The sequence below is a fragment of the Narcine bancroftii genome, chromosome 3 (assembly GCF_036971445.1).
Source record: "Narcine bancroftii isolate sNarBan1 chromosome 3, sNarBan1.hap1, whole genome shotgun sequence".
NCBI classification, from domain to species: domain Eukaryota; kingdom Metazoa; phylum Chordata; class Chondrichthyes; order Torpediniformes; family Narcinidae; genus Narcine; species Narcine bancroftii.
In genome coordinates this window covers 166,705,890-166,733,746 of record NC_091471.1, presented here as the reverse complement: position 1 = coordinate 166,733,746, position 27,857 = coordinate 166,705,890, and the positions used below count along the sequence as shown (strand labels likewise).

Here is a 27,857-nt window from a genome sequence, read left to right as displayed (position 1 = left end):
ATTCAGAAAAAAATGCCTCGAGTAGATGAGTGATCCACTCATAAATACTCACCTCAGCACAAGCCTTTAAGCATGTCTTTTTAAAGCCAAGCAGCTCTGAGACATCCCTACGATTGGAGTCAACATCACAAGCCCTTTGAATAATGTATCTCAAAACCACAGCAAGGCCTGCTCGACAAAAATTCCCATTCCTTTCCATCACAGCAGGTAAACGGCAACTTCGAACAACAGGAGGCAGTTCTTCCTCTGAAAGGATTGTCACTGGAATGTTGGATGGTACTCTTTTCTTCCATAAGGGACCCTTAAGAGAGTCCTTAACTGGCACAAAGAACACGTTTATAGATGGGTTGTCACAGTAGGACAGTAGAAATAAAACAATGGATGTGTGTAGGGGAAGAATCCGGTCTTCCAAATAGTGGGAAAGCTCCAGATACAGCAGGCATTCATCGTGCAAGTCCCCTTTCTTCATTTTTGCAATTACCTACATATGGAGAGGAATTATAAAGCACTTAAAATAATAAAATAAACATTGAAAAATAATAAGTAAATATTGATAATTTTTCAACACTTCAGTAACAGTATTATTTTTTTAAATCATCGACAGTTTCCAGGATTTTGGCGCGGCAGAGTCGAGGGAACATCAAAAAGGAAACCCTCGAGTCCACAACTTGAGGTCCCCAGTCTTTGGGCGACAATATAAACACGAAAGAGGGCAGCATCGGTGTCCTCTTTCCCCTTTCTATCTTCAGAGCCGAGAGGTCAGCGTGCACAGAGAAAAGCTTGGAGGGTCAGGCACCATCCTTGGAGAGAAATGCTCAAGGATTCGGGAGTCTGAGTTCAACCTCAGCACGGGGTGCTCACGAGTCATTAATTACCAACGCTTCACACACACGACGTCAAAGGGACGTGACCACTGAGTCCGGAAAAGTGGACGGAGTTTGGAAGGACCGGACCGGTTACCCGAAAGAAGGCGGCAGCGAATGGAGATAACCCGAGCAGGCGGACCGGATGTTACTCGTTGCTAAGAGGGTTGGTTGGGGGAACGGATAGAATGTGGGACCGGAAGTCGTGCGAAGCCGACGCTGAGGTGTGGAAATGGTGACAGCTGAAGACTTTCGGGTCCTCGGTTCAATGGGGCTGGAGCACCATTGTTCTTGTTAATTACACGTATATTCCTTTTCTTTCTCCCTCCCTTCACCTTTCAGACATGGCTGCTTCCACTTTGGAGCTGGACCCCCTCTTCCTGAAAGCGTTGGGGTATCTGCACTCAAAAAGCAAAGACTCGGCGGAGAAACTGAAAGCTCTGCTAGATGAGGCCTTGGCCAGAGGTAGCGATTGCAGCTTTCGGCAACAGCAGAAGGTGCAGTTTTAAAAAAAAATCAACGGTTAGCTATTAAATAAGAATAAAAAACATGTTGGCAAGTCAGTTAGCATCTATAGAAAGGGAAACCGTTTCAGGTCGATCACCTATGGTTCAAATGAATGGAAAGGGGTGAAGGGAAAGGTTGAATGGGTTAGGACTTTATTTCCCCAGGGTGTCAAGAGTGAGGGGACAGCTGATTGAGATGTACAAAATAGTGAGGGATATCTTTGGCTTGGCTTCGCGGACGAAGATTTATGGAGGGGGTAAATGTCCACGTCAGCTGCAGGCTCGTTTGTGGCTGACAAGTCCGATGCGGGACAGGCAGACACGGTTGCAGGGGAAAATTGGTTGGTTGGGGTTGTGTGTTGGGTTTTTCCTCCTTTGCCTTTTGTCAGTGAGGTGGGCTCTGCGGTCTTTTTCAAAGGAGGTTGCTGCCCGCCGAACTGTGAGGCGCCAAGATGCACGGTTTGAGGCGAGATCAGCCCACTGGCGGTGGTCAATGTGGCAGGCACCAAGAGATTTCTTTAGGCAGTCCTTGTACCTCTTCTTTGGTGCACCTCTGTCACGGTGGCCAGTGGAGAGCTCGCCATAGAACACGATCTTGGGAAGGCGATGGTCCTCCATTCTGGAGACGTGACCCACCCAGCGCAGCTGGATCAAACAGGCTTTTTCCCATTGAGGTTGGGTGAGACAAGAACTAGAGGACACCGGTTAAGGAGAAAGATTAAATGTTTAAAGGGAACATTGGGGAAACTTCTTCACTCAGGGCAGTGGGAGTGTGGAACGAGCTGCCCGTGAAGGTGGTGCGACGCTTACGTGAATGTGGGGGGGGGGGGAATGGAGGGTAATGGTTTGGGTGCAGGTCGATGGGACTAGGGAGAATAAATCTGGCACAAACTAGGTGGGTCTAAGGGCCTGTTTCTGTGCTGTTATATTCTATTGTTGAAAAAGGGTTTGACAGTCTGTATTCTCTGAGGTATGAAATTGGGCTAAACTTATTTGTTCAAGGGGTTAATATCATATGCATTTTCACACACAAAAACAATCAAGGCTGAAATCAGCAGAAGGAAATTGAATAAATAATTTAAAGATATAGGCTAGTGGTTCTCAACTTTTTTTTTTCTCCATTCACATACCTTAAGTACTACCTTAAGTAATCCCTTACTTAAATTAGAGCATCTATAGCAGACATGTGTGAGGTGTTCCATTTTGGAAGGACAAACCAAGGTAGAACCTACTTGGTAAATGGTAGGGCACTGAGGACTGTGGTAGAGCAGAGGGATCTGGGAATGCAGATACACAATTCCCTGAAAGTGGTGTCACTGGTAGATAGGGTTGTAAAGAGCTTTTGGCATATTGGCCTTCATAAATTAAAGTATTGAGCATAGGAGTTGAGATGTCACAGAAAAATTGTTCAAGACATTGGTGAGGCCAAATTTAGAGTATTGTGTGCAGACTTGGTCACCTAACTACCAGAAAGATATTAATAAGGTAGAAAGAGTGCAAAGAAGATTTACTAGGATGTTGCCCAGACCAGGAACTAAGGTTAAACAGGTTAGGACTTTATTCCCTGCAGCATAGAAGAATGAGTGGGGATTTGATAGAGCTATTTAAAATGATGAGGGGTCTAGACAGAGAAAATATAGGTAGGTTTTTTCCACTAAGGCTAGATGAGATGCAAACCAGAGGACATTGGTTAAGGTGAAAGGGGAAAAGTTTAGGGGAACTTCTTCACATAGAGAGTGGTGGGAGCATGGAACAAGCTGTCAGCTGAAGTGGGCTCAGCTCATTTTTAAGGTGTTGGAGAAGTACATGAATTGGAGGGTCAGGGTGCAGGTCAGTGGGGCTAGGGAGAATAATAGTTTGGCACGGACTTGTAGGGCTGAAGGACCTGTTTCTGTGTGTATTGTTCTATGGTGTCGGTAGGTGGCAAAATCTTGAAGTTGATGGGAATGTGGGGAGTCTAAGTTGTATGGAAAAATTTGAAGAGTGGGGCTATGATGTCAGCCACATGGACTATATTTGGCTGAAATGTGGAAAGACTGGACAGTGGGATAACTTTTGGATTATTCTGGTAAAGGATGAATGTAGGTGGTGTGGGCTGAATGGCTTCCATCTGGGCAAAGCAATTCTTTATGCTCTCAGTTAAACCTCAACTCCACTGAGACACGATAACTACTAAATGTTTGGGCATACATATTCAAAGTTTTGTATGTAGTAATCTGAAAAGTTAGTCCCAAAGAAGTCAGTATGTGGGAGATGGAACAGAAGTACAATAGAAAGGTGAGAATCAAAGTTGAAGGCTCTTTAATTTTAAATAGTGACCCCACCCCCTCCCCAAATTTTAGACCTTCCCATAAGGATATGTTTTCTCAACATCCATCCTGTCAAGACTTGTATGTTACAATTAAGTCACTTTTTTCTAATCTCCAGCAGTTACTAATTTAGCAGGTCCAACCATTCTTTATTCGATAACCCATCCTTGCCTGAAATTAATTTAGTAAACCTTCACTGAACTGATCCTTAAATTGAGGAACAGTACTCTACACATACTCCAAGTGTGCCTTGTATATCTGAAGTAGAACCTCTCCACCTATTGCTCATCTCTCCCCAATAAACACCAACTACCTATTTTTCAAATTATTTGTTGTGCCTGCCTACTAGCCTTTTGCAAATCATGCAATGGGAAACAGATCCCTCTACATCCCAGAGCTCTACAGTTGTCCATCCTATTGATAAGATGCAATGAGCTCCTGGAGAAATTCAGTGGCATAGGCATCAACTGTGGAGGGAAATAGACTTCATCTAGGCTGAAAGAGTAGAGGGGAATTGGCCAGTATAAACAGTTGAGGGGGAGTGGTGAGACAAGAGGTAGCGAGCGATAGATGGATTCAGGTGAGGAGGGTAGATTTGCAGTCAGGATCAGGTAGGGGGAGGGAAGGGTGAAGATAGCAACAGAAGCTGGGAAGTGAAAAGTGGAGGTAACAAAGGGTACAGATTATGGAATCTGACAAAGGAAGGTAAACTGTGGAACCAACTGAGTGAAGAATGGTGGACAGATGAGAATAGTAGGAGAAGGGTATGAGGAAAATAATTGGACAAGAATGTGGATGATGGGCAGATGAGGTAAATGGGCAAAGGGAAATTGAGTTGGGGACTTGGGAGACTGGAGGGTTGGAAAGAAAACCTGAGTAGATCAAAAGGAGAGAAAAAGGTGACAGAGGGACTGGGCTATCTGAAATTGGAGAACTAAATATTCATATTGTTTGGTTGTAAACCGGATAGATTATGAGGCACTGTTCGTCCATCCTGTATCTTGGACTCACCTAGCAGCGGAGGAGGCTGAGGGGAGACAGATCAGTATGGTGTCGCCTGAATAGCTACGAAGCGTACAAAGCTCTCTGTTTCTGTTCCCAATTCTGACTTGGATTGTGGACCACCATCCTTCACCAATCTGGACAGCGGATCAGCAATGTGTGCCTTTTTGTATTTCTTACCAAAACAGGAAGTTTTGCATTGCCCCACATAATACACTATCTGCCAGTCATTTAACATTAATTTCCCTTGAACAACTTTTGTTTCTAAACTTTCAAAACTTCTGTTTTAAATTTATGTATCTTTCCTCCCCAACCCCTGCACCCTTGCATAGGAAGTTGAAACACCCAAGGTAATTGCTGGTTCCAAATCCAGTTCAGCCAAACAGGAGTCTAAAGTGTCCTTGTCTCTGACATCTGGCAATAATGGAAAGTCCAGTTCCAGTGAGAAGACCAAGAAGGAAACTGAGAAGAGGCCAGCAGAAAAGGTCAATTGCAAGCTTACTTATGGAGCTTTGGGTCTTTCTACAGAAAATATTTGTGTGAACAAGTGAGAGTTCAGCTTATTTACCACATGAAACATTGAAGTATAGGAATGCTTTGACTCAAATTTGATTCGTCATGTACTTAAGCCATTAAATGTATGGTTTACCCTGAAGTGACATTGTTAAATTAAAATGCTTAAAGCAAATTAAGTTGGGTCACAATTGGAATTGATTCTAAATTGGTAATTTCATATCAGAGTAATGTAGTAAGTTTTTTTTTAACTAAATTGTAAATTTAACAAATAATCTCTGAATGTTTCCAATTTTTAAAGGTTAAACTGGACACCCAGGAGGGAATTGACCCCCAGAAAAAGTCCAGGCTGGAGAAGCCAGAGAATCAATCTTCACCAATCACTGTTCAGTCCAGCAAAGACCTGGCAATGCCTGACCTACCAGGCTTTGAGAGCGCAGAGGATTTTGCCATGGAAATGGGGTTGACGTGTGTGGTGTGCCGGTATGATGTGATTTATTATTATGTCACTTTCCAACAGTATTGGATGCAAGAAAGTAAAACCATGAGTGTTGCTCTGTCGACCCAAGTTTAGAACAAGATGGGAATTTTTGACGAAGGCGAGCAAAATAATTCATTCATCCTTGTTATTCTCAATCGTTACACCAGTATATTCTGTGTGCATTCTTAATCTTGGAGGGGCCTGTGCAAATGTCATACCTTCCTGTATTAAGCAATGATAGTTCAAGTAAAATCTTTGGACTTATTCAAGGTAATTTTATTTGGAGGTGAATAAAAGTAGTCATACACCTTCCTCATCATTGCTAAATAATTGTGTTTATATCAGTGTTTCTGAGTCAGATCTTCCTTGCATCATCAAGTTGTTTGTAAATGATTTACTCTTGGCAAAGATTAGGAAGCTAGTGGAAAAGGTAGAATATTTGGTAAGTGATGTTCTAATTTTGACATTCGCGTCATGATAAAATCATGAAATTGTTGAAGATCTGAAGGGGACCTTTCGATGGGTCTGTGATTCTTCATATAGCAGTTGAGTAAGACCCATTCCTCAAATTGCCATGTCACTTATTTTCCCATGATTGATTCTGTTTCAACCTCTCGTACTCTGAGTGTGACTCTTGTTTCTAAAGCAATAAACAATAAGTATAATACATTGTTAATTATAGAATAAAATTAAGGGTTATATAACAGTTACAGACTGAAGCTCAAGGGTCTCAGACCTCCTCTGCTGTCCATATTGCTGGTGAATATCCATTCACTAGAGATTAAAATTGATTACCTGAGTGTAAGGCTGCTTTATCAGAGACAGGTGAGACAAATCTCAGTTGTTTGCTGCCCCAAGACATGGCTAACAGAGAACATACCGGGCACCACTATCCGACCAGATTAGATCAGAACTCAGATTCTGTAAAAGGGAGAGGAAGTGGTGTATGTTTTTTTTATTATACTGGGTAGTGTACGGATGTTGGGGTTATGTTGACCTCCTACTCTACTGCTTTAGAACAAATCTCAATTAAATACAGACCCTTATATCTAAGAGTTCTTATCAGTGGTTCTCACCTACGTTTATATCCCTCCCGCTGCCAATTACAAACAGGCACTTGTGGAGCTACATGATATGGTCAGTAAACAAGAGACGGCCCAGCCTGACACACTACAAATCATAGTCAGAATCTTTAACCAGGCCTGTCTCAAGAAAATCTTGTCCAACTACCACCAGCACGTAACCTGTTGTACCAGAGGTCACAGCACACTTGATTACTGCTATTCCACGATAAGGAAGGCCTACCATTCTTTCTTTAGACCTCATTTTGGCAAGTCAGATTAACTGGCTGTGCTTCTTCTACCTTCATACAGACAGTGCCTAATATGAGGGGCTCTGAAGATCAGGACAGCTCGAAGGTGGTCACAGGCTGAAGAATAGTTACAGTAGTTCCTCAATTCAGCAGATTGGATGGTGTTCAAGGACTCAGCTGAGGATCTGAATGATTACACCAGAGCTGTCACAGACTTTATTAAAACAGCTGTAGATGAGTATATCCCTACCAAATCACTCAGGGTTTTCCCCAGCCAGAAACCCTGGATGACCAATGAATTCTGGAACCTGCTGAGAGCCCGATATCACAGGCATTTCAGAATGGAAATCCAGATAACTACAGAAGGAGTAGATATGACCTACGAAAAGCAATCTCCTGGTCAAAGTGGGGTTTCCGGACAAAAATGGAAACAACAAAGGATACCTGACAGCTGTGGCAGCCCAAAGTGACATAAACTGCTACAAAACAAAATCCGGTACGTTAGGAGACAGCAAAGCTTCACTCCCTGATGAACTCAATGCCTTCTACACCCGATTCGACCACAAGAACAAGAAAAAAATACCACTGTGCACCCTCATGTTCCCTGGTGATCCTCTCCTGTCTGCATCTGAAGATGATGTGGGAGTTGCCTTCAGAAGAGTGAATCAAAGGAAAGCATCCAGTCCAGATGGAGAACCCAGCCAAGTGTTACAACTTTGTGCTGACCAACTTCCCAATGTATTCACATTTCATTCTAGCAGGGCGTGGTACCAATCTTTCAAGCAGATGTCAGTCGTACCCATGACCGCGAAGAGTGTTGTTACTTGCCCAAATGATTTTTGATCAAGGGCACTCACGTCAACAGTGATGAAGTTTTTTGAAAGGCTGGTGTTGAAGCATACCAGCTCCTGTCTGAACAGTGACATGGATCCAATCAAATTCGCCTATCGTAACAACAGGCCTATGGCGGATGCCATTTCACTGGCACTACATAAGCCATGGATGCCACTACATACTTTTATCATCTACATTTCAGCATTTATCACTATCATCCCTTCAAAACTGATCTACAATCAGTGAGGATTGGCAAAAACATCTCCTCCACAATCTCCATAAGTTCCAGAGCACCACAGGGCTGTGTTCTTAGCTCCCTGCTCTATTTGCTTTACAGCTATGAATGAGTGGTTTGGTACAACAAGATCATCTACAAATTCACTGACAATACCACAGTAGTGGGTTGTATAAAGGATGGGGATGAGTCAGTATACAGAATGGAGATTAAAACTTGGCTGAATAGTGCATCAACAACAACCGTGCACTCAATGTCACCAAAACCAAGGAACTGATTGTTGACTTAAGGAAGGGAAAACCAGAGGTGTATGATCCAGTGATCATTGGTGGATCAAAAGTGGAGAGGGTGAGCAAATTTAAGAACTTGGGAGTCAATTTCTTGGAAAATCTTTCCTGGAGCCAACACACTAATGGCATTGTGAAGAAAATATGTTAGTGCCTCTACTACTTCCTCAAGTGTTTGCAGAGGTTGGTATTACATTGGAAACTCTGGCAAATTCCTGTGTGGTGGAAAGTGTGCTGACCGGCTGTATCACTGTCTGGTATAGGGACATCAATACTCCCAAGCAAAAAGCCCTGCAAAAGGTAGTGAACACAGTCCAGGACATCACAGGTAAACCCCTTCCCTTCATCGAGATTATCTATGGGGAGCACTGCCTTCGGAGCGCATCAGCAATCATCAAGGATCCACACTGCCCAGCACACGCTATGTTCCTGCTGCAACCATCAGGAAAGAGCTACAGGTGCCACAAGACTCACACCACCAGGTTCAGGAACAGCTGTTACCCCTGTACCATCAGACTTCTCAACAACAAACTCAATCAGGGACTCATTTAAGATCTCTTTTGCACTTTATTGTGTGGGGTTTTTTCTTCTCGCTATATCGCACATTCAGTTGTTTATAGTTGTACTTTGTGTACAGTTCTTTTGGTCTATCAAAAAGTGGCAATTATGCCTGGCCCGCAGGAAAGGAGTCTCAGGGTTGTATGTGATGTCATGTATGTATTCTGACAATAAATCAGAAATCTGTATCAAAACATAAATTTCTTTCTTTGGCTTGGCTTCGCGGACGAAGATTTATGGAGGGGGTAAAAAGTCCACGTCAGCTGCAGGCTCGTTTGTGGCTGACAAGTCCGATGCGGGACAGGCAGACACGATTGCAGCGGTTGCAAGGGAAAATTGGTTGGTTGGGGTTGGGTGTTGGGTTTTTCCTCCTTTGCCTTTTGTCAGTGAGGTGGGCTCTGCGGTCTTCTTCAAAGGAGGTTGCTGCCCGCCAAACTGTGAGGCGCCAAGATGCACGGTTTGAGGCGTTATCAGCCCACTGGCGGTGGTCAATGTGGCAGGCACCAAGAGATTTCTTTAGGCAGTCCTTGTACCTTTTCTTTGGTGCACCTCTGTCACGGTGGCCAGTGGAGAGCTCGCCATATTAATACGATCTTGGGAAGGCGATGGTCCTCCATTCTGGAGACGTGACCCATCCAGCGCAGCTGGATCTTCATAAGCGTGGACTCGATGCTGTCGACCTCTGCCATCTCGAGTACTTCGACGTTAGGGGTGTAAGTGCTCCAATGGATGTTGAGGATGGAGCGGAGACAACGCTGGTGGAAGCGTTCTAGGAGCCGTAGGTGGTGCCGGTAGAGGACCCATGATTCGGAGCCGAACAGGAGTGTGGGTATGACAACGGCTCTGTATACGCTTATCTTTGTGAGGTTTTTCAGTTGGTTGTTTTTCCAGACTCTTTTGTGTAGTCTTCCAAAGGCGCTATTTGCCTTGGCGAGTCTGTTGTCTATCTCATTGTCGATCCTTGCATCTGATGAAATGGTGCAGCCGAGATAGGTAAACTGGTTGACCGTTTTGAGTTTTGTGTGCCCGATGGAGATGTGGGGGGGCTGGTAGTCATGGTGGGGAGCTGGCTGATGGAGGACCTCAGTTTTCTTCAGGCTGACTTCCAGGCCAAACATTTTGGCAGTTTCCGCAAAGCAGGACGTCAAGCGCTGAAGAGCTGGCTCTGAATGGGCAACTAAAGCGGCATCATCTGCAAAGAGTAGTTCACGGACAAGTTTCTCTTGTGTCTTGGTGTGAGCTTGCAGGCGCCTCAGATTGAAGAGACTGCCATCCGTGCGGTACCGGATGTAAACAGCGTCTTCATTGTTGGGGTCTTTCATGGCTTGGTTCAGCATCATGCTGAAGAAGATTGAAAAGAGGGTTGGTGCCAGAACACAGCCTTGCTTCACGCCATTGTTAATGGAGAAGGGTTCAGAGAGCTCATTGCTGTATCTGACCCGACCTTGTTGGTTTTCGTGCAGTTGGATAATCATGTTGAGGAACTTTGGGGGACATCCGATGCGCTCTAGTATTTGCCAAAGCCCTTTCCTGCTCACGGTGTCGAAGGCTTTGGTGAGGTCAACAAAGGTGATGTAGAGTCCTTTGTTTTGTTCTCTGCACTTTTCTTGGAGCTGTCTGAGGGCAAAGACCATGTCAGTGGTTCCTCTGTTTGCGCGAAAGCCGCACTGTGATTCTGGGAGAATATTCTCGGCGACACTAGGTATTATTCTATTTAGTAGAATCCTAGCGAAGATTTTGCCTGCAATGGAGAGCAACGTGATTCCCCTGTAGTTTGAGCAGTCTGATTTCTCGCCTTTGTTTTTGTACAGGGTGATGATGGTGGCGTCACGAAGATCCTGAGGCAGTTTACCTTGGTCCCAACAAAGCTTGAAAAACTCATGCAGTTTGGCATGCAGAGTTTTGCCGCCAGCCTTCCAGACTTCTGGGGGGATTCCATCCATACCTGCTGCTTTGCCACTTTTCAGTTGTTCGATTGCCTTATATGTCTCATCCAGGGTGGGAACCTCATCCAGCTCTAGCCTTAGGGGCTGTTGAGGGAGCTGGAGCAGGGCGGAATCTTGGACTGAGCGGTCCAAACATAAATTATACATATATTAATTATACATGGCCTTTCTAAAATCTGGTTTCACTGCTTTCGCCAACTTTTTTTTAATATGTCACATTAATTTTAAGTGGACTCTCTTATGAGAAAGAAAGATACAGGTTCAAAAACAATTAACATGATAAGAATATAGACCCTTTTTGCTGCCTTCATTATTGATGTTTCACACAGGACTGTTTGTCTCCAAATAAAAAAGAAAAGTTGATTTGCTTCATTCCTCAGATGCAATATCAATGATAGTAAATTTACCCCAGTATGATGTGCAGAACACAGGTCACACATCAAGGCAAGTATCTTCAGCTGGTTCTGACAAGCTTTTTCTTTGCTCATCCATTACGATACATTCCCAGGCTCTTCTTTTGTTCGTATTTTTCACAGTATTACAATTAGAATAGAATACCAGGCATTTGATTAATCTATTCATCAGCTTGATCATCCATCTTTGAGAATATCGTGCAAGTAATAAGTGATTGAAAGCTGAGGGCACTAATGTAAGATCATAATGAAATACACCAATAATATGAAAAGGAGACATTTTCATAGTTTAAGATAATTTATTAACTTTTTTAAATGTTACTAATAACTGGTTAACTAATTTGCTTTTAGCCAGATGACTGTTACATCAGGTAATCAACTAGTTGAATGTCAAGAATGTCACAACCTCTACCACCAAGATTGTCACAAACCCCAGGTGACAGACAAGGATGTAAATGATCCACGACTGGTGTGGTATTGTGCCCGCTGTACAAGGCAGATGAAGAAAATGGTAAGACTTTCTCTTCTGATTGATGCATGTAAATGCACCAGAATGTCTTTTAGAGTATTTTAATTTTCATGTATCAAAAACTTTGGAGCAAAAAATACCAATGTCATGAGTTTGTCATCTCGCCACATCTGATTTTACTCATGAACTTTATGAATCAGAAATATCTCAGTCAGGGTTTGGGATTGGTGACGGGAGAGGAAAATGAGAGTACAAACAGGATGGAAACTTGCCCAATTCTGATCATAGGTACCTGAATTGTGCAAATCTGAGCCCTAAGTATCCTTTCCAGTAGTTTCCCTATCACTGATATGAGCCTTAGAACATTACTGCACTGTACAGGCCCTTTGGCCCTTGATGATGTCCCAACCTATATAAACCTACTCAAAATAACAAAATCTTCCTGTATTTTTCTTTTACCAAAGTGCCTACCTAAGAGTCTTTTAAATGCCCCTATTGTACCAGCCTTCAGCACCTCTGGCAATGTATTCTAGGCATCCACAACTCCCTGTGTGTAAAAATAAAAAACCTAGCCCTGACATATCCCCTAAACCTTCCTCCTCTCTCTTTGTACAGATGTCCTCTGGTGTTTCCTACTCTCATCACAGGAAAAAGATGTTGTCATAATCTTGTCGACCTCTATTAAGTCACCTCTCATCCTTCTTTCCAAAGTGAAAAGCCCTAGCTCTGGTAACCTTGCCTCATAAGACACATTCTCCAATCCAAGCAACATCTTGGTTAACCCTAACCCTAATACCTTGACCATAGTTTCCTATAATGAAACGACCAGAATGAATGCAATATTCAAAATATGGTCTAACTAGAGTTTTGTAGACCTCTCGACTTTTGAACTCCATCCCCGTCTAATGAATGCCAGCATACCCCAGACCTTCTTAACTATCCAATCAGCCTTAAGAGATCTATGCATTTGGTCCCCAAGATCGCTCTGTTCTTCTACACTGTTAAGAAACCTGCCGTTAACTATGTACTCTGCCTTCAAGTTTGACCTTCCAAAATCCATCACTTTACACGTATTTGGATTGAACTTCGTCTGTCACTTTTCCACCCAAGTCCACATCCATGACTGATAAAAGAAAAATACAGGGTTATGACTTAGGGAAGATTTTGGTTTTTTTGAGTAGGCTTGTATAGGTCAGCACAATATCATGGGCCAAAGGGCCTGTACAGTGCTGAAATGTTCTATGTTCTAAGGCTCATACCGGAAAGGATACTTGGGGATCTGATTTGTGCATATTTCGGGTACCTATGATCAGAATTGGGCAAGTTTCCATCCTTTCTGTACTCTTAATTTTTCTCTCCTATCACCAATCCAAACTTTGTGTCATCTGCAAACTTACAGACCCATTCCTTATTAAGACACCATCTCTACTTCTTCGTCCAGTCTTTTTGCAAAAATCACAAAGAGCAAGGGTTCGAGAACAGATCCCTTCCCAACTCCACTATTTGTGAAACTCCAGGCAAAATGCATTCCAGTCACAATTTCCCTCTGCTTTCTGCAGACAAGCCAATTCTGAATCCACACAGCTCAGATTCCATGGATCCCATACCTCATAACTCTCTCAATCAGAATGAGAATTTATTGTCATGAACAAGTCATGAAGTTTGGTGTTTTGCGGCAGCGTCATAGAGCAAACATTCATAACCATCTTACAACATTACTATAAAAAAATTAAAATAATAGTGCACGAAAAGTAAGGCAGTGTCTTTAGTTCATTGATTATTCTGGAATATGATGGCATTGGGGAAGAAACTGTCCTTGTGCTATTGAGTGCTTGTCTTTAGGCTCCTGTACATTTTTTCCAGATGGTAGCAGAGTGAAGAGGGCATGGCCTGGGTGGTGGGGGTCTTTGAGAATAGAGGCTACTTTTTTTTAAAAGACACCATCTCAAGTATATGTCCTCGATGGCATGAAATTTTGTGCCTATTCTGGAGTTTATTCTTGACCTGAGAGTTGGTGCCTCCATACCAGACAGAGATGCAACCAACCAGAACACTCTCCACGGTACACCTATAGAAGTTGACAAGAGTCTTCGGTGACATACTGAATCTCCTTAGACACCTCACAAAGTATAGCCGCTGGTGAGCCTTTTTTGTGATTGCATCAACATGGAGGCTCCAGGACAGATCCTCAGAATGAGACTAATGCCTTACTAAAATCCATACACACCACATATAGTGTGCAACCTTCATCAATTTCTTCAAAAAATTCAATTAAGCTCATGAGGTATGACCAATCTCTCACAAAAATACGTTGGAGTGAAATACAGAAGTCTACAGACGCTGTGATTATGGCCTTTCCTTATCCCATGTTGCCTATTCCTGAGACTATACTTCTTACAATACTCATAAATCCTGACCCTAAGTACCTTCTCCAATAGTTTTCCCACCACAGACGTAAGACTCACTGGTCTTAATTCCCTGGATTCTCCCTATCACCCTTTTTAAATAAGGGAATGACATTTGGCATTCTTTTTTTTTTCTTGACTAATTTCACAACCTCTCATCATCCAATATTGTCTTGCCTTTCCATTCTTATTCTTGCTTTGGAATGGAACATGCCAGTCCTGGACTCTAATTATTTAGTCCTTAAACAATGCCATATACCTGTATTAAGAGTTACCTGATGACAGCTGCCCCCAATTAACTCTTTACCCCACCCCAAGATCTTGACTAATCATGTTAACTTTTGCCCTCCCTTAATTTTGTACTTTTTTAACAAGGTCCAAACCTATCCATATCCATAACTATCATGAAAATCAAGGAAATGGATCTCTGACACCCTGATCACCTAGCCAGGTTCTTTTGTCAATGCAAAGTCTATGGATATCCGTTACAAATCATGTCACAACTTAACCTCGGGTAGTAAGGACAACCCAGTCAATAATGAGGAAATTTAAAGTCTCTACCGCAATAACACTACTGTTTTTTGCAACTTTCCATAATCTGTATACATATCTGTACCTCCACATTTGGCTATTGGGAGGGCTATAGTGCATCCATTTCTGAGCGATTACACCTTTCTTATTTCTGATCATGTAGTTGTAACACTCTTTTAGAGTGAAACACAGAAGTCTGCAGATTATAGCCTATCCCTATCCCAATGCCTTCTCCATCCTGTCTAAAAGAATGTGTGACAGATTATGTCATATTTTATGTTGTATATAGATATGTTTTAAAGGAGATAAATTGTGGCAGGTTTTTTTTTAAGTGTAGGTCACATACAAACACTTCAAAGCAGATCTCCAAATGCCTTTGCAAAAACTTTGAAGAGTTCCTATAGGGACTTCATTAATGGATTGTTGTTTTGAAAAGCATCTAGGAGGATTAGGTTCAGCGCTGCAGTCTGTCTTGAGTGCAGTTGGCTGTTCTAAAAGGGTCATGTGGTTTTGCAAGCAGAAGGAGTCATACAGGTTATTTCTCGGGAGGTGGGGGATTTAGTTCTGTATTTCTACAGTTCAGCAGCAGCAGCTGGGACTGGAACAGGACAAGCTGGCAAGCTTGTGGAGAAACCCCATTTTGAAGATGGGTGATAAGTTCTTAGTTCAGCCTGGTAAAAGCCCTTGTGATCCATACAAGAGGAGAGGACTGGCTGCCTAATGTTTCACTTGAAATAATAGAAACAAAAAGGAACTCTGTGGTGACCTAAAAGAAAGAGGTTTTCATCTGGAAAACTCTGATGGGGCAAGTTTCTTCAGCAAGACACTCTCTTGTCTGATTAGAAGGAATCAGTTTGTGTCCAGCAGCCAACAAATCTCTCTGTAAACCTACAAGAACCTTCTAGAATGGTAACCATTTACCTTTCAAGCATCAAAGCCTGGTGAAATTCATACATGTTAAATTCTGTGCACAGTATAAGAATTGCCTGCAACCAGTGAACTTGGAGGAGTGAGAAGTGAGATTGGACTGTGAATCAAAGAACTTTTCTGAACTTACTCACACATTAAATTCACCTGCGCTTAGATTGAGAAGGGCGTTAAGTTGATAGTAATAAGATAAAGTCTGATCCTGTTTTCGTGTTTAAAGATCATTAAAAGCAACTTTTGTTTAAGTAACTATTTGTCTTGGTGAATTTCTGTTGCTGTTGGGTTTTGGGGTCGTAACAAATTCAGCTACCAACCTTATCACTCCTTTAGCCGTGTCTCTGTACTGGCCACAACATCATAATTCCAATTACCAATTCATTTGCCTTTACCTACAATACTTGCAATAAAATAAGCTGCCTCTTGGTCTTGATATGACCACTAACCCATCAATTTCTGTCCTTTTCAGGCTTGCCTCTGCCATCCCCTCATCTCTTCCATTTGCTGCCCTGCCACTCTACTTTCTCTCCTGCGTGTCTTTACAGAAAAATAATGTTTCTTCCGTGTATGATCATCACCGAATCTTTTTTTTTGTCATTATTTAGGCACAGAAGACACAAAAGGCAGCTCCAAAAGTGTCAAGTTCAGTTGCTAATACGACTCCATCAGTAAAAGATCCATCAGTGAAAAAGCCTGACATGAAGCTGAAACAAGAAATGACCACATTTCAAGCTTTCAAAAGAGCGGAAGTAAAGGTACAGGAGTATTGTATTGGATGACCCGCTAAAAATATCACTGTTTAAACTTGGACCTGTTTTGTTTCCATTTGGAGGTAGCTTTTGTATGTCTCAAGGACTGAAATCAGTGGGCTTTTCCATTCTGTTACTCTTCATTCATGTTGGTAGATGATTTTATTTTAATTGTAAAAGGAACCTGGAATTGTCAACATGTGGGTATAAGGGAGAAATAATATTATACCAGTCAATGTCCCACAGAATCGCAACCTAACAGTGACCTTCAGGTGAAGCAAGATTGCTGGTTAATTTGTATGAAATATGAGATTATTCCTGTAATTTTATTTATAATTGTGCTTTAGAACCATAGAACAATACAGCTCAGAAACAGGCCCTTTGGCCCTACTAGTTCATGCCAAACTATTATTCTCCCTATTCCCACTGACCTGCACCCTGACTATAGCCTCCAATTCATGTACCTGTCTAACTTCTTAAAAATTAGTTGAGCCATAGAGAGGTAATTTTAAGGCAATGCTTGAGGGATGTTAGGATATTTCTGAGAATTTTCATCTGGTAAGTCAAAGCCTTGCCAACAAAATAGAAATACAGTAAAACTCTTGGCATCTATGGAGATTGGTAGATGTCACAAGTGTATTTTCCGGTTGCTTGAGACTTACTCTTATAATGCCTAACTAATACACATACATTAAGAATAAGCAGTTTAAAATACAAATACTATTCTGTATTTGTATTGAACAAACTTCACTTCCATAAATATATAAAGCTTAAAAAATTTTACTTGATTTTCAGTTTGAAAATATTTAACCTTTGCTGCATCTGCAGGTTCCTCCCCCTCCACGGAGCTGCCCTAAAGATGAACAATAACATAGATAATTAATCCTCCCTCCTACAAATTCACAGATAAAACCTCTAACTGGGACCACTCTTACAAAGGTGGGATAAGGAGATGTTTTAAGAGTGTTACCCCAATGGCAAGCGGCATCTACCAGTCGTTCTTCCTGGGCGACGGCATTGCTGTTTCACACAACTTTATTCAAACAGCTGCTACAAGCAAAGCACGACCAAGACTCACTGCTGGCTGAATATTTGCTCCTATCATCACCATAGGTTTATGTGTTACTTCAGAGAGCATTTACTTACAGAATGTTAAACTTGTGTATTTTTACCTGTTATTTTTGTTTAAATATTTTCTTTGTTTTTGCCAGTTGCTTGAGGCTGCTGGTTGCTTGAATTCCGGATACCAGGGTTTTTTACTATAGATATTATATTAGTTGTCAAATCTGTAAATTATGGGTTTAATTCATACCCACAACTGATTTAAAGTTGACAGCTAACAAAGTGCAGATATGATTGATTCATTTAAAGATGCATCACAGATTATTATATCTTGCCTTTGGCTTGTCTTCGCGGACGAAGATTTATGGAGGGGTACATGTCCACGTCAGCTGCAGGCTCGTTTGTGGCTGACAAGTCCGATGCGGGACAGGCAGACACGGTTGCAGCGGTTGCAGGGGAAAATTTGTTGGTTGGGTGTTGGGTTTTTCCTCCTTTGTCTTTTGTCTGTGAGGTGGGCTCTGCGGTCTTCTTCAAAGGAGGTTGCTGCCCGCCGAACTGTGAGGCGCCAAGATGCACGGTTTGAGGCGATATCAGCCCACTGGCGGTGGTCAATGTGGCAGGCACCAAGAGATTTCTTTAGGCAGTCCTTGTACCTCTTCTTTGGTGCACCTCTGACACGATGGCCAGTGGAGAGCTTGCCATATAACACGATCTTGGGAAGGCGATGGTCCTCCATTCTGGAGACGTGACCTACCCAGCACAGTTGGATCTTCAACAGCGTGGATTCGATGCTGTCGGCCTCTGCCATCTCGAGTACTTCGATGTTAGGGATGAAGTCGCTCCAATGAATGTTGAGGATAGAGCAGAGACAACGCTGGTGGAAGCGTTCTAGGAGCCGTAGGTGATGCCAGTAGAGGACCCATGATTCGGAGCCGAACAGGAGTGTGGGTATAACAACGGCTCTATATACGCTTATCTTTGTGAGGTTTTTCAGTTTTTCCAGACTCTTTTGTGTAGGCGCTATTTGCCTTGGCGAGTCTGTTGTCTATCTCGTCGATCCTTGCATCTGATGAAATGGTGCAGCCGAGATAGGTAAACTGGTTGACCGTTTTGAGTTTTGTGTGCCCGATGGAGATGTGGGGGGGCTGGTAATCATGGTGGGGAGCTGGCTGGTGGAGGACCTCAGTTTTCTTCAGGCTGACTTCCAGGCCAAACATTTTGGCAGTTTCCGCAAAGCAGGACATCAAGCGCTGAAGAGCTGGCTCTGAATGGGCAACTAAAGCGGCATCGTCTGCAAAGAGCAGTTCACAGACAAGTTGCTCTTGTGTCTTGGTGTGAGCTTGCAGGCGCCTCAGATTGAAGAGACTGCCATCCGTGCGGTACCGGATGTAAACAGCATCTTCATTGTTGAGGTCTTTCATGGCTTGGTTCCGCATCATGCTGAATAAGATTGAAAAGAGGGTTGGTGCGAGAAAGGTTCAGAGAGCTCATTGCTGTATCTGACCCGACCTTGTTGGTTTTCGTGCAGTTGGATAACCATGTTGAGGAACTTTGGGGGCATCCGAGGCGCTCTAGTATTTGCTAAAGCCCTTTCCTACTAATGGTGTTGAAGGCTTTGGTGAGGTCAACAAAGGTGATGTAGAGTCCTTTGTTTTGTTCTCTGCACTTTTCTTGGAGCTGTCTGAGGCAAAGACCATGTCAGTAGTTCCTCTGTTTGCGCGAAAGCCGCACTGTGATTCTGGGAGAACATTCTCGGCGACACTAGGTATTATTCTATTTAGGAGAATCCTAGCGAAGATTTTGCCTGCAATGGAGAGCAGCGTGATTCCCCTGTAGTTTGAGCAGTCTGATTTCTCACCTTTGTCTTTGTACAGGGTGATGATGATGTCATCATGAAGGTCCTGAGGCAGTTTTCCTTGGTCCCAGCAAAGCTTGAAAAACTCATGCAGTTTGGCATGCAGAGTTTTGCCGCCAGCCTTCCAGACCTCTGGGGGGATTCCATCCATACCTGCTGCTTTGCCACTTTTCAGTTGTTCAATTGCCTTATATGTCTCTTCCCGGATGAGGACCTCATCCAGCTCTAGCCTTAGGGGCTGTTGCAGGAGCTGGAGCAGGGCGGAATCTTGGACTGAGCGGTTGGCACTGAAAAGAGATTGGAAGTGTTCTGACCATCGGTTAAGGATGGAGATCTTGTCGCTGAGGAGGACTTTGCCGTCTGAGCTGCGCAGCGGGCTTTGGACTTGGGGTGAGGGGCCGAACATAGCCTTTAGAGCCTCGTAAAAACCCCTGAAGTCCCCAATGTCCGCGCTGAGCTGGGTTCGTTTGGCGAGGCTAGTCCACCACTCATTTTGGATCTCCCGGAGTTTACGCTGAAGATGGCTACATCCGCGACGGAAGGCTTGTTTCTTCTCTGGCCAGGATGGCTTTGTAAGGTGAGCCTGGTGGGCAGCTCGCTTCTTTGCCAGCAGCTCCTGGATTTCCTGGCTGTTTTCGTCGAACTAGTCCTTGTTTTTCCTGGAGGAGAAACCCAGTACCTCTTCAGTGGATTGCAGTATGGTAGTCTTCAGCTGATCCCAGAGGGTTTCAGGGGACAAGTCTGTGAGGCAGATTGCATCCTCGAGCTTTGCTTTGAGGTTTGCCTGGAAGTTTCCTCTCACTTCGTCTGTGCAGCTTTCCAACATTGAACCTCTTTCTGGGGACTTTACTGTCCCTGGGCTTTGGCTTGAAGTGAAGGTTGAGCTTGCAGCAAACCAGCCGGTGGTCAGTGTGGCATTCCGCGCTGGGCATGACCCTGGTGTGGAGCACATCTCGTTTGTCTCTTTCTCGCACCAGGACGTAGTCCAGGAGGTTCCAGTGTTTGGATCGGGGATGCATCCAGGTAGTCTTCAGGCTGTCCTTCTGCTGAAAAAGGGTGTTTTTAATGACAAGCCGCTGTTCTGCGCAGAGCTCCAACAGGAGGTGCCCATTGTCGTTGCACTTGCTGACACCATGCTTGCCCAGGATTCCTGGCCAGGTTTCTGAGTCTTTGCCGACGCGAGCTTGTCGGCTGTAGGGGTGCGCTGAATGAGGTTGCGCAGGTCAGTGTAGAACTTGTCCTTTTCTGCTGGTTCCGCCTGGAGGGTTGGAGCATAGACACTGATGAGGGTGATGCGACGCTTGTTTTGAAGGGGGAGTCGCATGGACATGATCCGGTCCGAGTGGCCTGTCGGGAGGTTTTCGAGTTTGGAGGCAATGGAGTTCTTGACCATGAAGCCTACACCAGATAGGCGTCGTTCATCCATAGGCTTGCCAGACCAGTAGAGTGTGTAGCCCGCGCCGCGTTCTTAGATGCTGCCTACATCTGCAAGGCGGACTTCACTGAGAGCGGCTATATCAATGTCAAGTCTGAGGAGTTCATGTGCAATGAGGGCAGACCGACGTTCCGGTCTGTCGGCCTTGTGTAGCATGGTTCTGATGTTCCAGCATGCTAGCTTGAGTTTGTGAGCATCTTTTGAGGGGGAGAACGTGGAGGGGGAGGACGTGGAGGGGGAGGACGTGGAGGGGGAGGACGTGGAGGGGGAGGACGTGGAGGGGGAGGACGTGGAGGGGGAGGACGTGGAGGGGGAGGACGTGGAGGGGGAGGACGTGGAGGGGGAGGACGTGGAGGGGGAGGACGTGGAGGGGGAGGACGTGGAGGGGGAGGACGTGGAGGGGGAGGACGTGGAGGGGGAGGACGTGGAGGGGGAGGACGTGGAGGGGGAGGACGTGGAGGGGGAGGACGTGGAGGGGGAGGACGTGGAGGGGGAGGACGTGGAGGGGGAGGACGTGGAGGGGGAGGACGTGGAGGGGGAGGACGTGGAGGGGGAGGACGTGGAGGGGGAGGACGTGGAGGGGGAGGACGTGGAGGGGGAGGACGTGGAGGGGGAGGACGTGGAGGGGGAGGACGTGGAGGGGGAGGACGTGGAGGGGGAGGACGTGGAGGGGGAGGACGTGGAGGGGGAGGACGTGGAGGGGGAGGACGTGGAGGGGGAGGACGTGGAGGGGGAGGACGTGGAGGGGGAGGACGTGGAGGGGGAGGACGTGGAGGGGGAGGACGTGGAGGGGGAGGACGTGGAGGGGGAGGACGTGGAGGGGGAGGACGTGGAGGGGGAGGACGTGGAGGGGGAGGACGTGGAGGGGGAGGACGTGGAGGGGGAGGACGTGGAGGGGGAGGACGTGGAGGGGGAGGACGTGGAGGGGGAGGACGTGGAGGGGGAGGACGTGGAGGGGGAGGACGTGGAGGGGGAGGACGTGGAGGGGGAGGACGTGGAGGGGGAGGACGTGGAGGGGGAGGACGTGGAGGGGGAGGACGTGGAGGGGGAGGACGTGGAGGGGGAGGACGTGGAGGGGGAGGACGTGGAGGGGGAGGACGTGGAGGGGGAGGACGTGGAGGGGGAGGACGTGGAGGGGGAGGACGTGGAGGGGGAGGACGTGGAGGGGGAGGACGTGGAGGGGGAGGACGTGGAGGGGGAGGACGTGGAGGGGGAGGACGTGGAGGGGGAGGACGTGGAGGGGGAGGACGTGGAGGGGGAGGACGTGGAGGGGGAGGACGTGGAGGGGGAGGACGTGGAGGGGGAGGACGTGGAGGGGGAGGACGTGGAGGGGGAGGACGTGGAGGGGGAGGACGTGGAGGGGGAGGACGTGGAGGGGGAGGACGTGGAGGGGGAGGACGTGGAGGGGGAGGACGTGGAGGGGGAGGACGTGGAGGGGGAGGACGTGGAGGGGGAGGACGTGGAGGGGGAGGACGTGGAGGGGGAGGACGTGGAGGGGGAGGACGTGGAGGGGGAGGACGTGGAGGGGGAGGACGTGGAGGGGGAGGACGTGGAGGGGGAGGACGTGGAGGGGGAGGACGTGGAGGGGGAGGACGTGGAGGGGGAGGACGTGGAGGGGGAGGACGTGGAGGGGGAGGACGTGGAGGGGGAGGACGTGGAGGGGGAGGACGTGGAGGGGGAGGACGTGGAGGGGGAGGACGTGGAGGGGGAGGACGTGGAGGGGGAGGACGTGGAGGGGGAGGACGTGGAGGGGGAGGACGTGGAGGGGGAGGACGTGGAGGGGGAGGACGTGGAGGGGGAGGACGTGGAGGGGGAGGACGTGGAGGGGGAGGACGTGGAGGGGGAGGACGTGGAGGGGGAGGACGTGGAGGGGGAGGACGTGGAGGGGGAGGACGTGGAGGGGGAGGACGTGGAGGGGGAGGACGTGGACCTGTCCTCGGGCCTGCGCAAAGGAGCTTTTATGTGGAGTGCAGTGCACGCAGTACTGGCCCCTCCCTTTACACCCATGGTTCGTGTGCCGTGGCCAAGCAAGCTGGGACGTGGCAGCAAGATCCTTGGGTCGTAGGTTTTATATCGGAGTGGCTAACAAAGTGCAGATATGATTGATTCATTTAAAGATGCATCACAGATTATTATATCTTGTACTGAGCTGCTAAATGTGGATGTTGGAATTGTGATTCAGAAAAAAATATTGTTCTTGCATATCACATGCTATACTGTTACTTGCTTTCAATACACCTTTTCGTTTTCCCCATAAATTGAACACGGATGGAAAATTTCAACCATTTTTCATTGTGCAAAAGGTGTCACCTCTGGTTAATATCTGGAACTCACTGGTTGTAATGTGTTTGAAATATTGTCATTCAGGGTATTCAACATGAATCAGCTATGTACCTGAAGAGAATATGCAGGATTATAGGGAAGCAGTGGGAAACTGATCCATAGAATATCATAATAGGCTTGATGGCCCAAATGGCTTGTGGTGTGATCCTTTGATTCTGTTTATGGTATTTTGTATTGGCCTTTGGATGAATTGGGAGTAAAATATTTGCTCTTCAAAAGATAACAAAACAATTTTATTCTTTTGTCTAGATGAGAGCATGCTGACCTATATTGGACCCTAGTCCCTTTAACATTTCAGTTATTATAATTCTCAATTCTTAATTCAAGTCGCTCAGTTTTCTCACCCCATCATATCTCCTCAAGATGTTTGCCACCTTCCATTTCTGGCCTCTTGTATTTCTAACACTTTTTCCCACTCGTGGTTATAGGTCACAATTTCTGGAATTCCTACACAATTTTATCTCTCATTAAAATCTACCTTCTTTCATTAGGCTTTTTCTACTTCTTCCTTATTTTGCTTCCTTTAAGCAAAATTTCCACAGAAAACCTCGAGGCATTTTACCATGCCAATGGTTCTTTAGAAACGAGTGAATGTAATTGATTTTTTAGGAGTGCAATTTAAAATATAAATTGTCTCAGCTGCAAGTGTGTTTATTTTCATTCACCCTGCCCAATACTGTTCTTTCATCGTTTAATGCAACTTTACTTTTCATTATTTTTCAGACTTCCTCAAATGCTTCTGGGAATTCCTCCAATTCTAACAACACCTCTTCCTCTGTTAGTGGTCTCACAGGATGGGCTGCCTTTGGTGCCAAAACATCTACTGCAGCACCTTCTACAACTAAACTGGGGACAACTGTACAAACTGCCAGTGGAAAACCTACTGCACCCTCCTCGAATCAGAAAGCAGTAGGTTTGTCTGGATTGGCACCTTCCAAAGCAAGCCTGGGGTCTAAAACTGCCACCAGCATTAACTCTGGCACCGGACCAATAAAGCCACCTCCTCCCCTAACGCTGGGAAAACCAAGTCTTAACCGATCATCTAGCAATGACAATGTCAGCAAAGTGGGTTTATCAGGGCCAAGTAATGGTGGTGGCCAGGCCAGCAGTGGAAATGGAGGGAATACCTCTACCAACAACAGTGGTAATAATGGGGCCAAAACACCATCTGATTCGAGCAACTCATCTGTCGTTAAGTTGCCGACATCTCAAGAGTCTCAGCTTAACGCAATGAAAAGGCTCCAGATGGTTAAGAAGAAAGCTGCACAGAAGAAGCTCAAAAAGTGAATGCTAATGAGCCAGAATGGTAGTGGTTTTCTGTTGTCTTTGTGTTTCTACACAGAAAAGCAGAGAAGCAAACAACTTTCCCATGGATTTACACATTTTCTAAGAATATTATTTGTGAGATGAGTACGGTTCTTACCCTTGCCTCTAAAGGACCCATGAAACACACTTGGTGTTTCATTATTGAGGGAGAGTTTATATTGTTCAAAGTTGTCTTGATCAAGAGCTGCAGCATTAAAAGCTATAAGCATAAGGCTGAGGAAATGAGAGATTATACTCATTTTTTTAAATAAATTGATATTTTTAACAAAATTGACTTGCTGGTTTTTCTATTTAAAAAAATTCATTTTAAATAGATCACCAATTCACATTCAGTTTCTTACTGGTTTCAAGCAATCTAAAAAGGGCTTGATCTTTGACCCAGTTCTGATACCAGCAGAGATATTTTGGTTGTCCAATAACTGAAAGGAAATAGTGTCCTTTGTGAGCAATGCAGAACATTCTTTCGAAGCTTGTTCTGGTTTCTCTGCACCCACAGAAAAATATTCCTCTGAAATATTTAGTGGAAGTTCTCAACAAGCCAAAAATGTCTGCACTTCCCAAAACAAATCTTGAAAGTTGATTGAGAGACCAGTTTACTGTGAGATTTGACACTCTGTGTCAAATCTCCCTTTTCGCATATCTTGTGTATATTAATGGAAATGGAGATGCCATCTTCATTTGGTGAACTGCACTGTTTTTGAAAAATAATTAAAAGTTAAGCCTACGAACTTCAATTTGTGGCGCATCTTTCTTTTTAGTCTATGGCATATTTCAGGAGCTTTTTGTGAATTGTTTTCATTTTTTAAGAGATGATCAATAAGTAAAACCGATGAAACAGTTCCAAGTCTTCCAAACAAGAATGTCAAGGAACAAACTGATCATGCAACTCTTCCTGATGAAAGTGATCATTCCTTTGCACTCCACTCCAACATTCATTTAAATATGGCCTATTAATTTTCAGCTGTCTTTGCTGTATATAACCAAATGCTAACCTTTTCCAAAATGTACTAACTTTTGTCGGTAAGATTTCATGCTTTCATCTTGTACCCATGAATGGGCTCATTATTTTTTTATTATTCCCTCTTGTTTTAGAGTTCTGCACAGGAGGATATAATGTCTTTAACTCATCCATGTAGATGAACTGGGGAAAGTGGGAAGATGGAATATAACTCTGACAAGTTTGAGGCCTTGCACTTTGCTATGTTAAATCATTGCAGGACTTGCATGGGGACTGAGAAAGCTCTGGGTAGTGTTGCAGAACAAAGAAATTTGGGTTTGGATACATAATTCCATGAAAGTTGTGATTATGGGTAGTCAGAGAGGTGAAGAAGTCTTCATTGGTGAGGATATTGGGCACAGGACCAGGCATATCATGTTACAGCCATACAGGACATTGGTGGGACCGCACTTTAAAGTATTGTGTGCAATTTTGGTCATCCAGCTATAGGAAAGATATTAAGTTGGCAAGGGTACAGAAAAGATTCATGAGAATATTACCAGGCTTAAATTATAAGCATAAGCTGGGACGTCTCTCGCTGGAGCATAGGTACTGTAACAATATTAATATTTGGGGAGAATTTACAAGATTTGGAGTAGGTCACATACATACATACACACATTTTAAAACAGATCTTATTTGAAAGACTGAAGGATTCACATTGCAGGATCTCTGGAGAATGTAAGCGCCTTTCACAAGTAGGTGTTAATTGAACTGACATCATAAAATGCTTGACCATTGTCTTGCTGGAGTCTATCAGTACCCTTTCTGCAAAGTGATCACAGAAAGGTCACTCCTGGATTGTTAACCTAAGATAACAACAGATAGGAGCAGAAGGAAGAACTCCTGTTTGCTGGAGAAGGTGGGGGTTTTGCAAGACATGAGTCACATGCTCTCTTTGGAGTTGGAAAAGAGAGAGAGTTGAGTTAACAGCTCAGTCAGTCAGTGTGTGGGACTCTGACAAGTAACTGAAAAGTGCAATCCAGGGAAAACTGTTTGAAACTGATGAAAGCAAGTTCCAGAGCAGTAGATGGCTGGAAGTGCTATACGTCTGATGTTTCTCTTGAAATAGAGGAACGAATAGAACTCTGTGGTAGCTTGAGAAAGAGGTTACCATCTAGAAGACCCTGATGGGGCAAGTTTCATCAGCAAGATCCTGAGGTGACTAGTGGTGATACCTCAGTTGTGGAAATCCTGGAGCAACAAATATCTCTGCAAACCCTACAAGAACCTTCCTGAGCAGTAAACATTTACCTTTCAAGCACCAAGCCTGGTGAACTTTATACATATTAAATTCTGTGCACAGTATGGTGATTGCCTGCAACCCAAGAACTTGGAAGAAGGAGAAGTGAGATTGAACTGTGAACCAAAGAACATTTCTTAAATTTACACACACATTACATACATAGAAGGGGGTTAGTTAAGTTCATGTTTGATCCTATTTTCATGTTTAAAGTTGATTAAAAATAACTTTTGTTTTAAAAACCACTTGTCTTGGTGAATGTCTATTGCTGCTGGGTTTTGGGGTCCTTTGGGCTTGTAACAGTAGTAGTCATTGCCCTTTTCCCAGGGCAGTGGAATCCAAAATAGCTTAGTGAATATGGGCCAAACTAAGGCAAATTGGACTAGCTTGGTTGGCATGGACATTGGGTGGAAGGGCCTGTTTCCATGCTGTAGAACTCTGACTCTTGTGGTGCACATTTTTAACTTCCATCTCAGAATAGCCACGGCCTCAGTCTGACATCTAAATGAAGACTCTTCCACCAGTATAGCATCTCCACTTTACCACCAGTTTTGGTGCCATCTGAAAATTTATTCACCATGTCAACTACCTTGGTGTTCAACTTTTTAAAGGAGATGACAAACAACAGTGGACTCAGTGCCAATCCCTGTAGTTCACAGCCCTACAATCTGTAAAGCAACTCTACTACCACCCCCTGACTCCTTATACCAAATCAATTTTGTTGGCCACCTTGGATTCAAACAAGCTACCATGCACAATCTTGTCAAAGGCTTTGCTAAAGTCCATGTAGGTAACAGCCCTGCCCTCGTCAATCTTCTTGGTCACTTTTTTTTTAATTGTGAGACTTGATCCAAATGCAGCTAGATTCCATCTTTCAGAATCCCTTCCAGCAACTCTCCCATCATTAATGTTTAGCTCACCAGCCTCTAATCCTCAGGCATGTCCTTCCAGCTCATAGGCAAACATCAACCACCCTCTAATCTTGATAGTAAAGTTGGTACAAATATGTCTGCCAGAGCTCGAACCATTTCTTTCCTAGCTTCCAACATTTCCTAGAATACACTTGGTTTGACCCTGGAGACTTAACCACCTTAATATGTTTTAAGACCATGACTGCCTATGTTCCAAGATGCTCTCTGACCTGTTGAGTTATCCCTAAAGTTTTGTCCAATATGCATTCACTTACTCCAGTAAAGCTTGATATAGGGGTCTGTTATCTTGCTGCTGTGTGCAAAATAAATATCCCATTTCCAACCATT

At 44.7% G+C, this 27,857-nt stretch overlaps 2 protein-coding genes across 7 annotated transcripts in view; one reads left to right on the top strand and one right to left on the bottom strand.

The window, feature by feature from the left end:
* Positions 1-1,038, bottom strand: part of gstcd (glutathione S-transferase, C-terminal domain containing) — a 198,849-nt gene extending 197,811 nt beyond the window's left edge. For 4 of the 6 annotated variants that reach the window (XM_069925744.1, XM_069925741.1, XM_069925743.1 and 1 more), the window contains exon 1: positions 53-1,005. In XM_069925744.1, coding sequence (XP_069781845.1) covers positions 53-469 — 417 coding nt within the window. In that variant the 5' untranslated portion in view covers positions 470-1,005. Of the gene's footprint in view, positions 1-52 lie in introns of all 6 variants that reach the window. The other 2 variants (XM_069925739.1, XM_069925738.1) reach the window with 2 other exon arrangements.
* On the top strand, positions 933-25,086 carry ints12 (integrator complex subunit 12). The gene is made up of 7 exons (XM_069925745.1): positions 933-1,087; positions 1,206-1,360; positions 5,013-5,165; positions 5,495-5,676; positions 11,611-11,770; positions 16,194-16,343; positions 23,756-25,086. Exons 2-7 carry the CDS (start codon positions 1,208-1,210, stop codon positions 24,317-24,319), a joined length of 1,362 nt encoding a protein of 453 aa, XP_069781846.1. The 5' UTR covers positions 933-1,087; positions 1,206-1,207; the 3' UTR covers positions 24,320-25,086.
* The last annotated feature ends 2,771 nt before the right edge of the window (positions 25,087-27,857 follow it).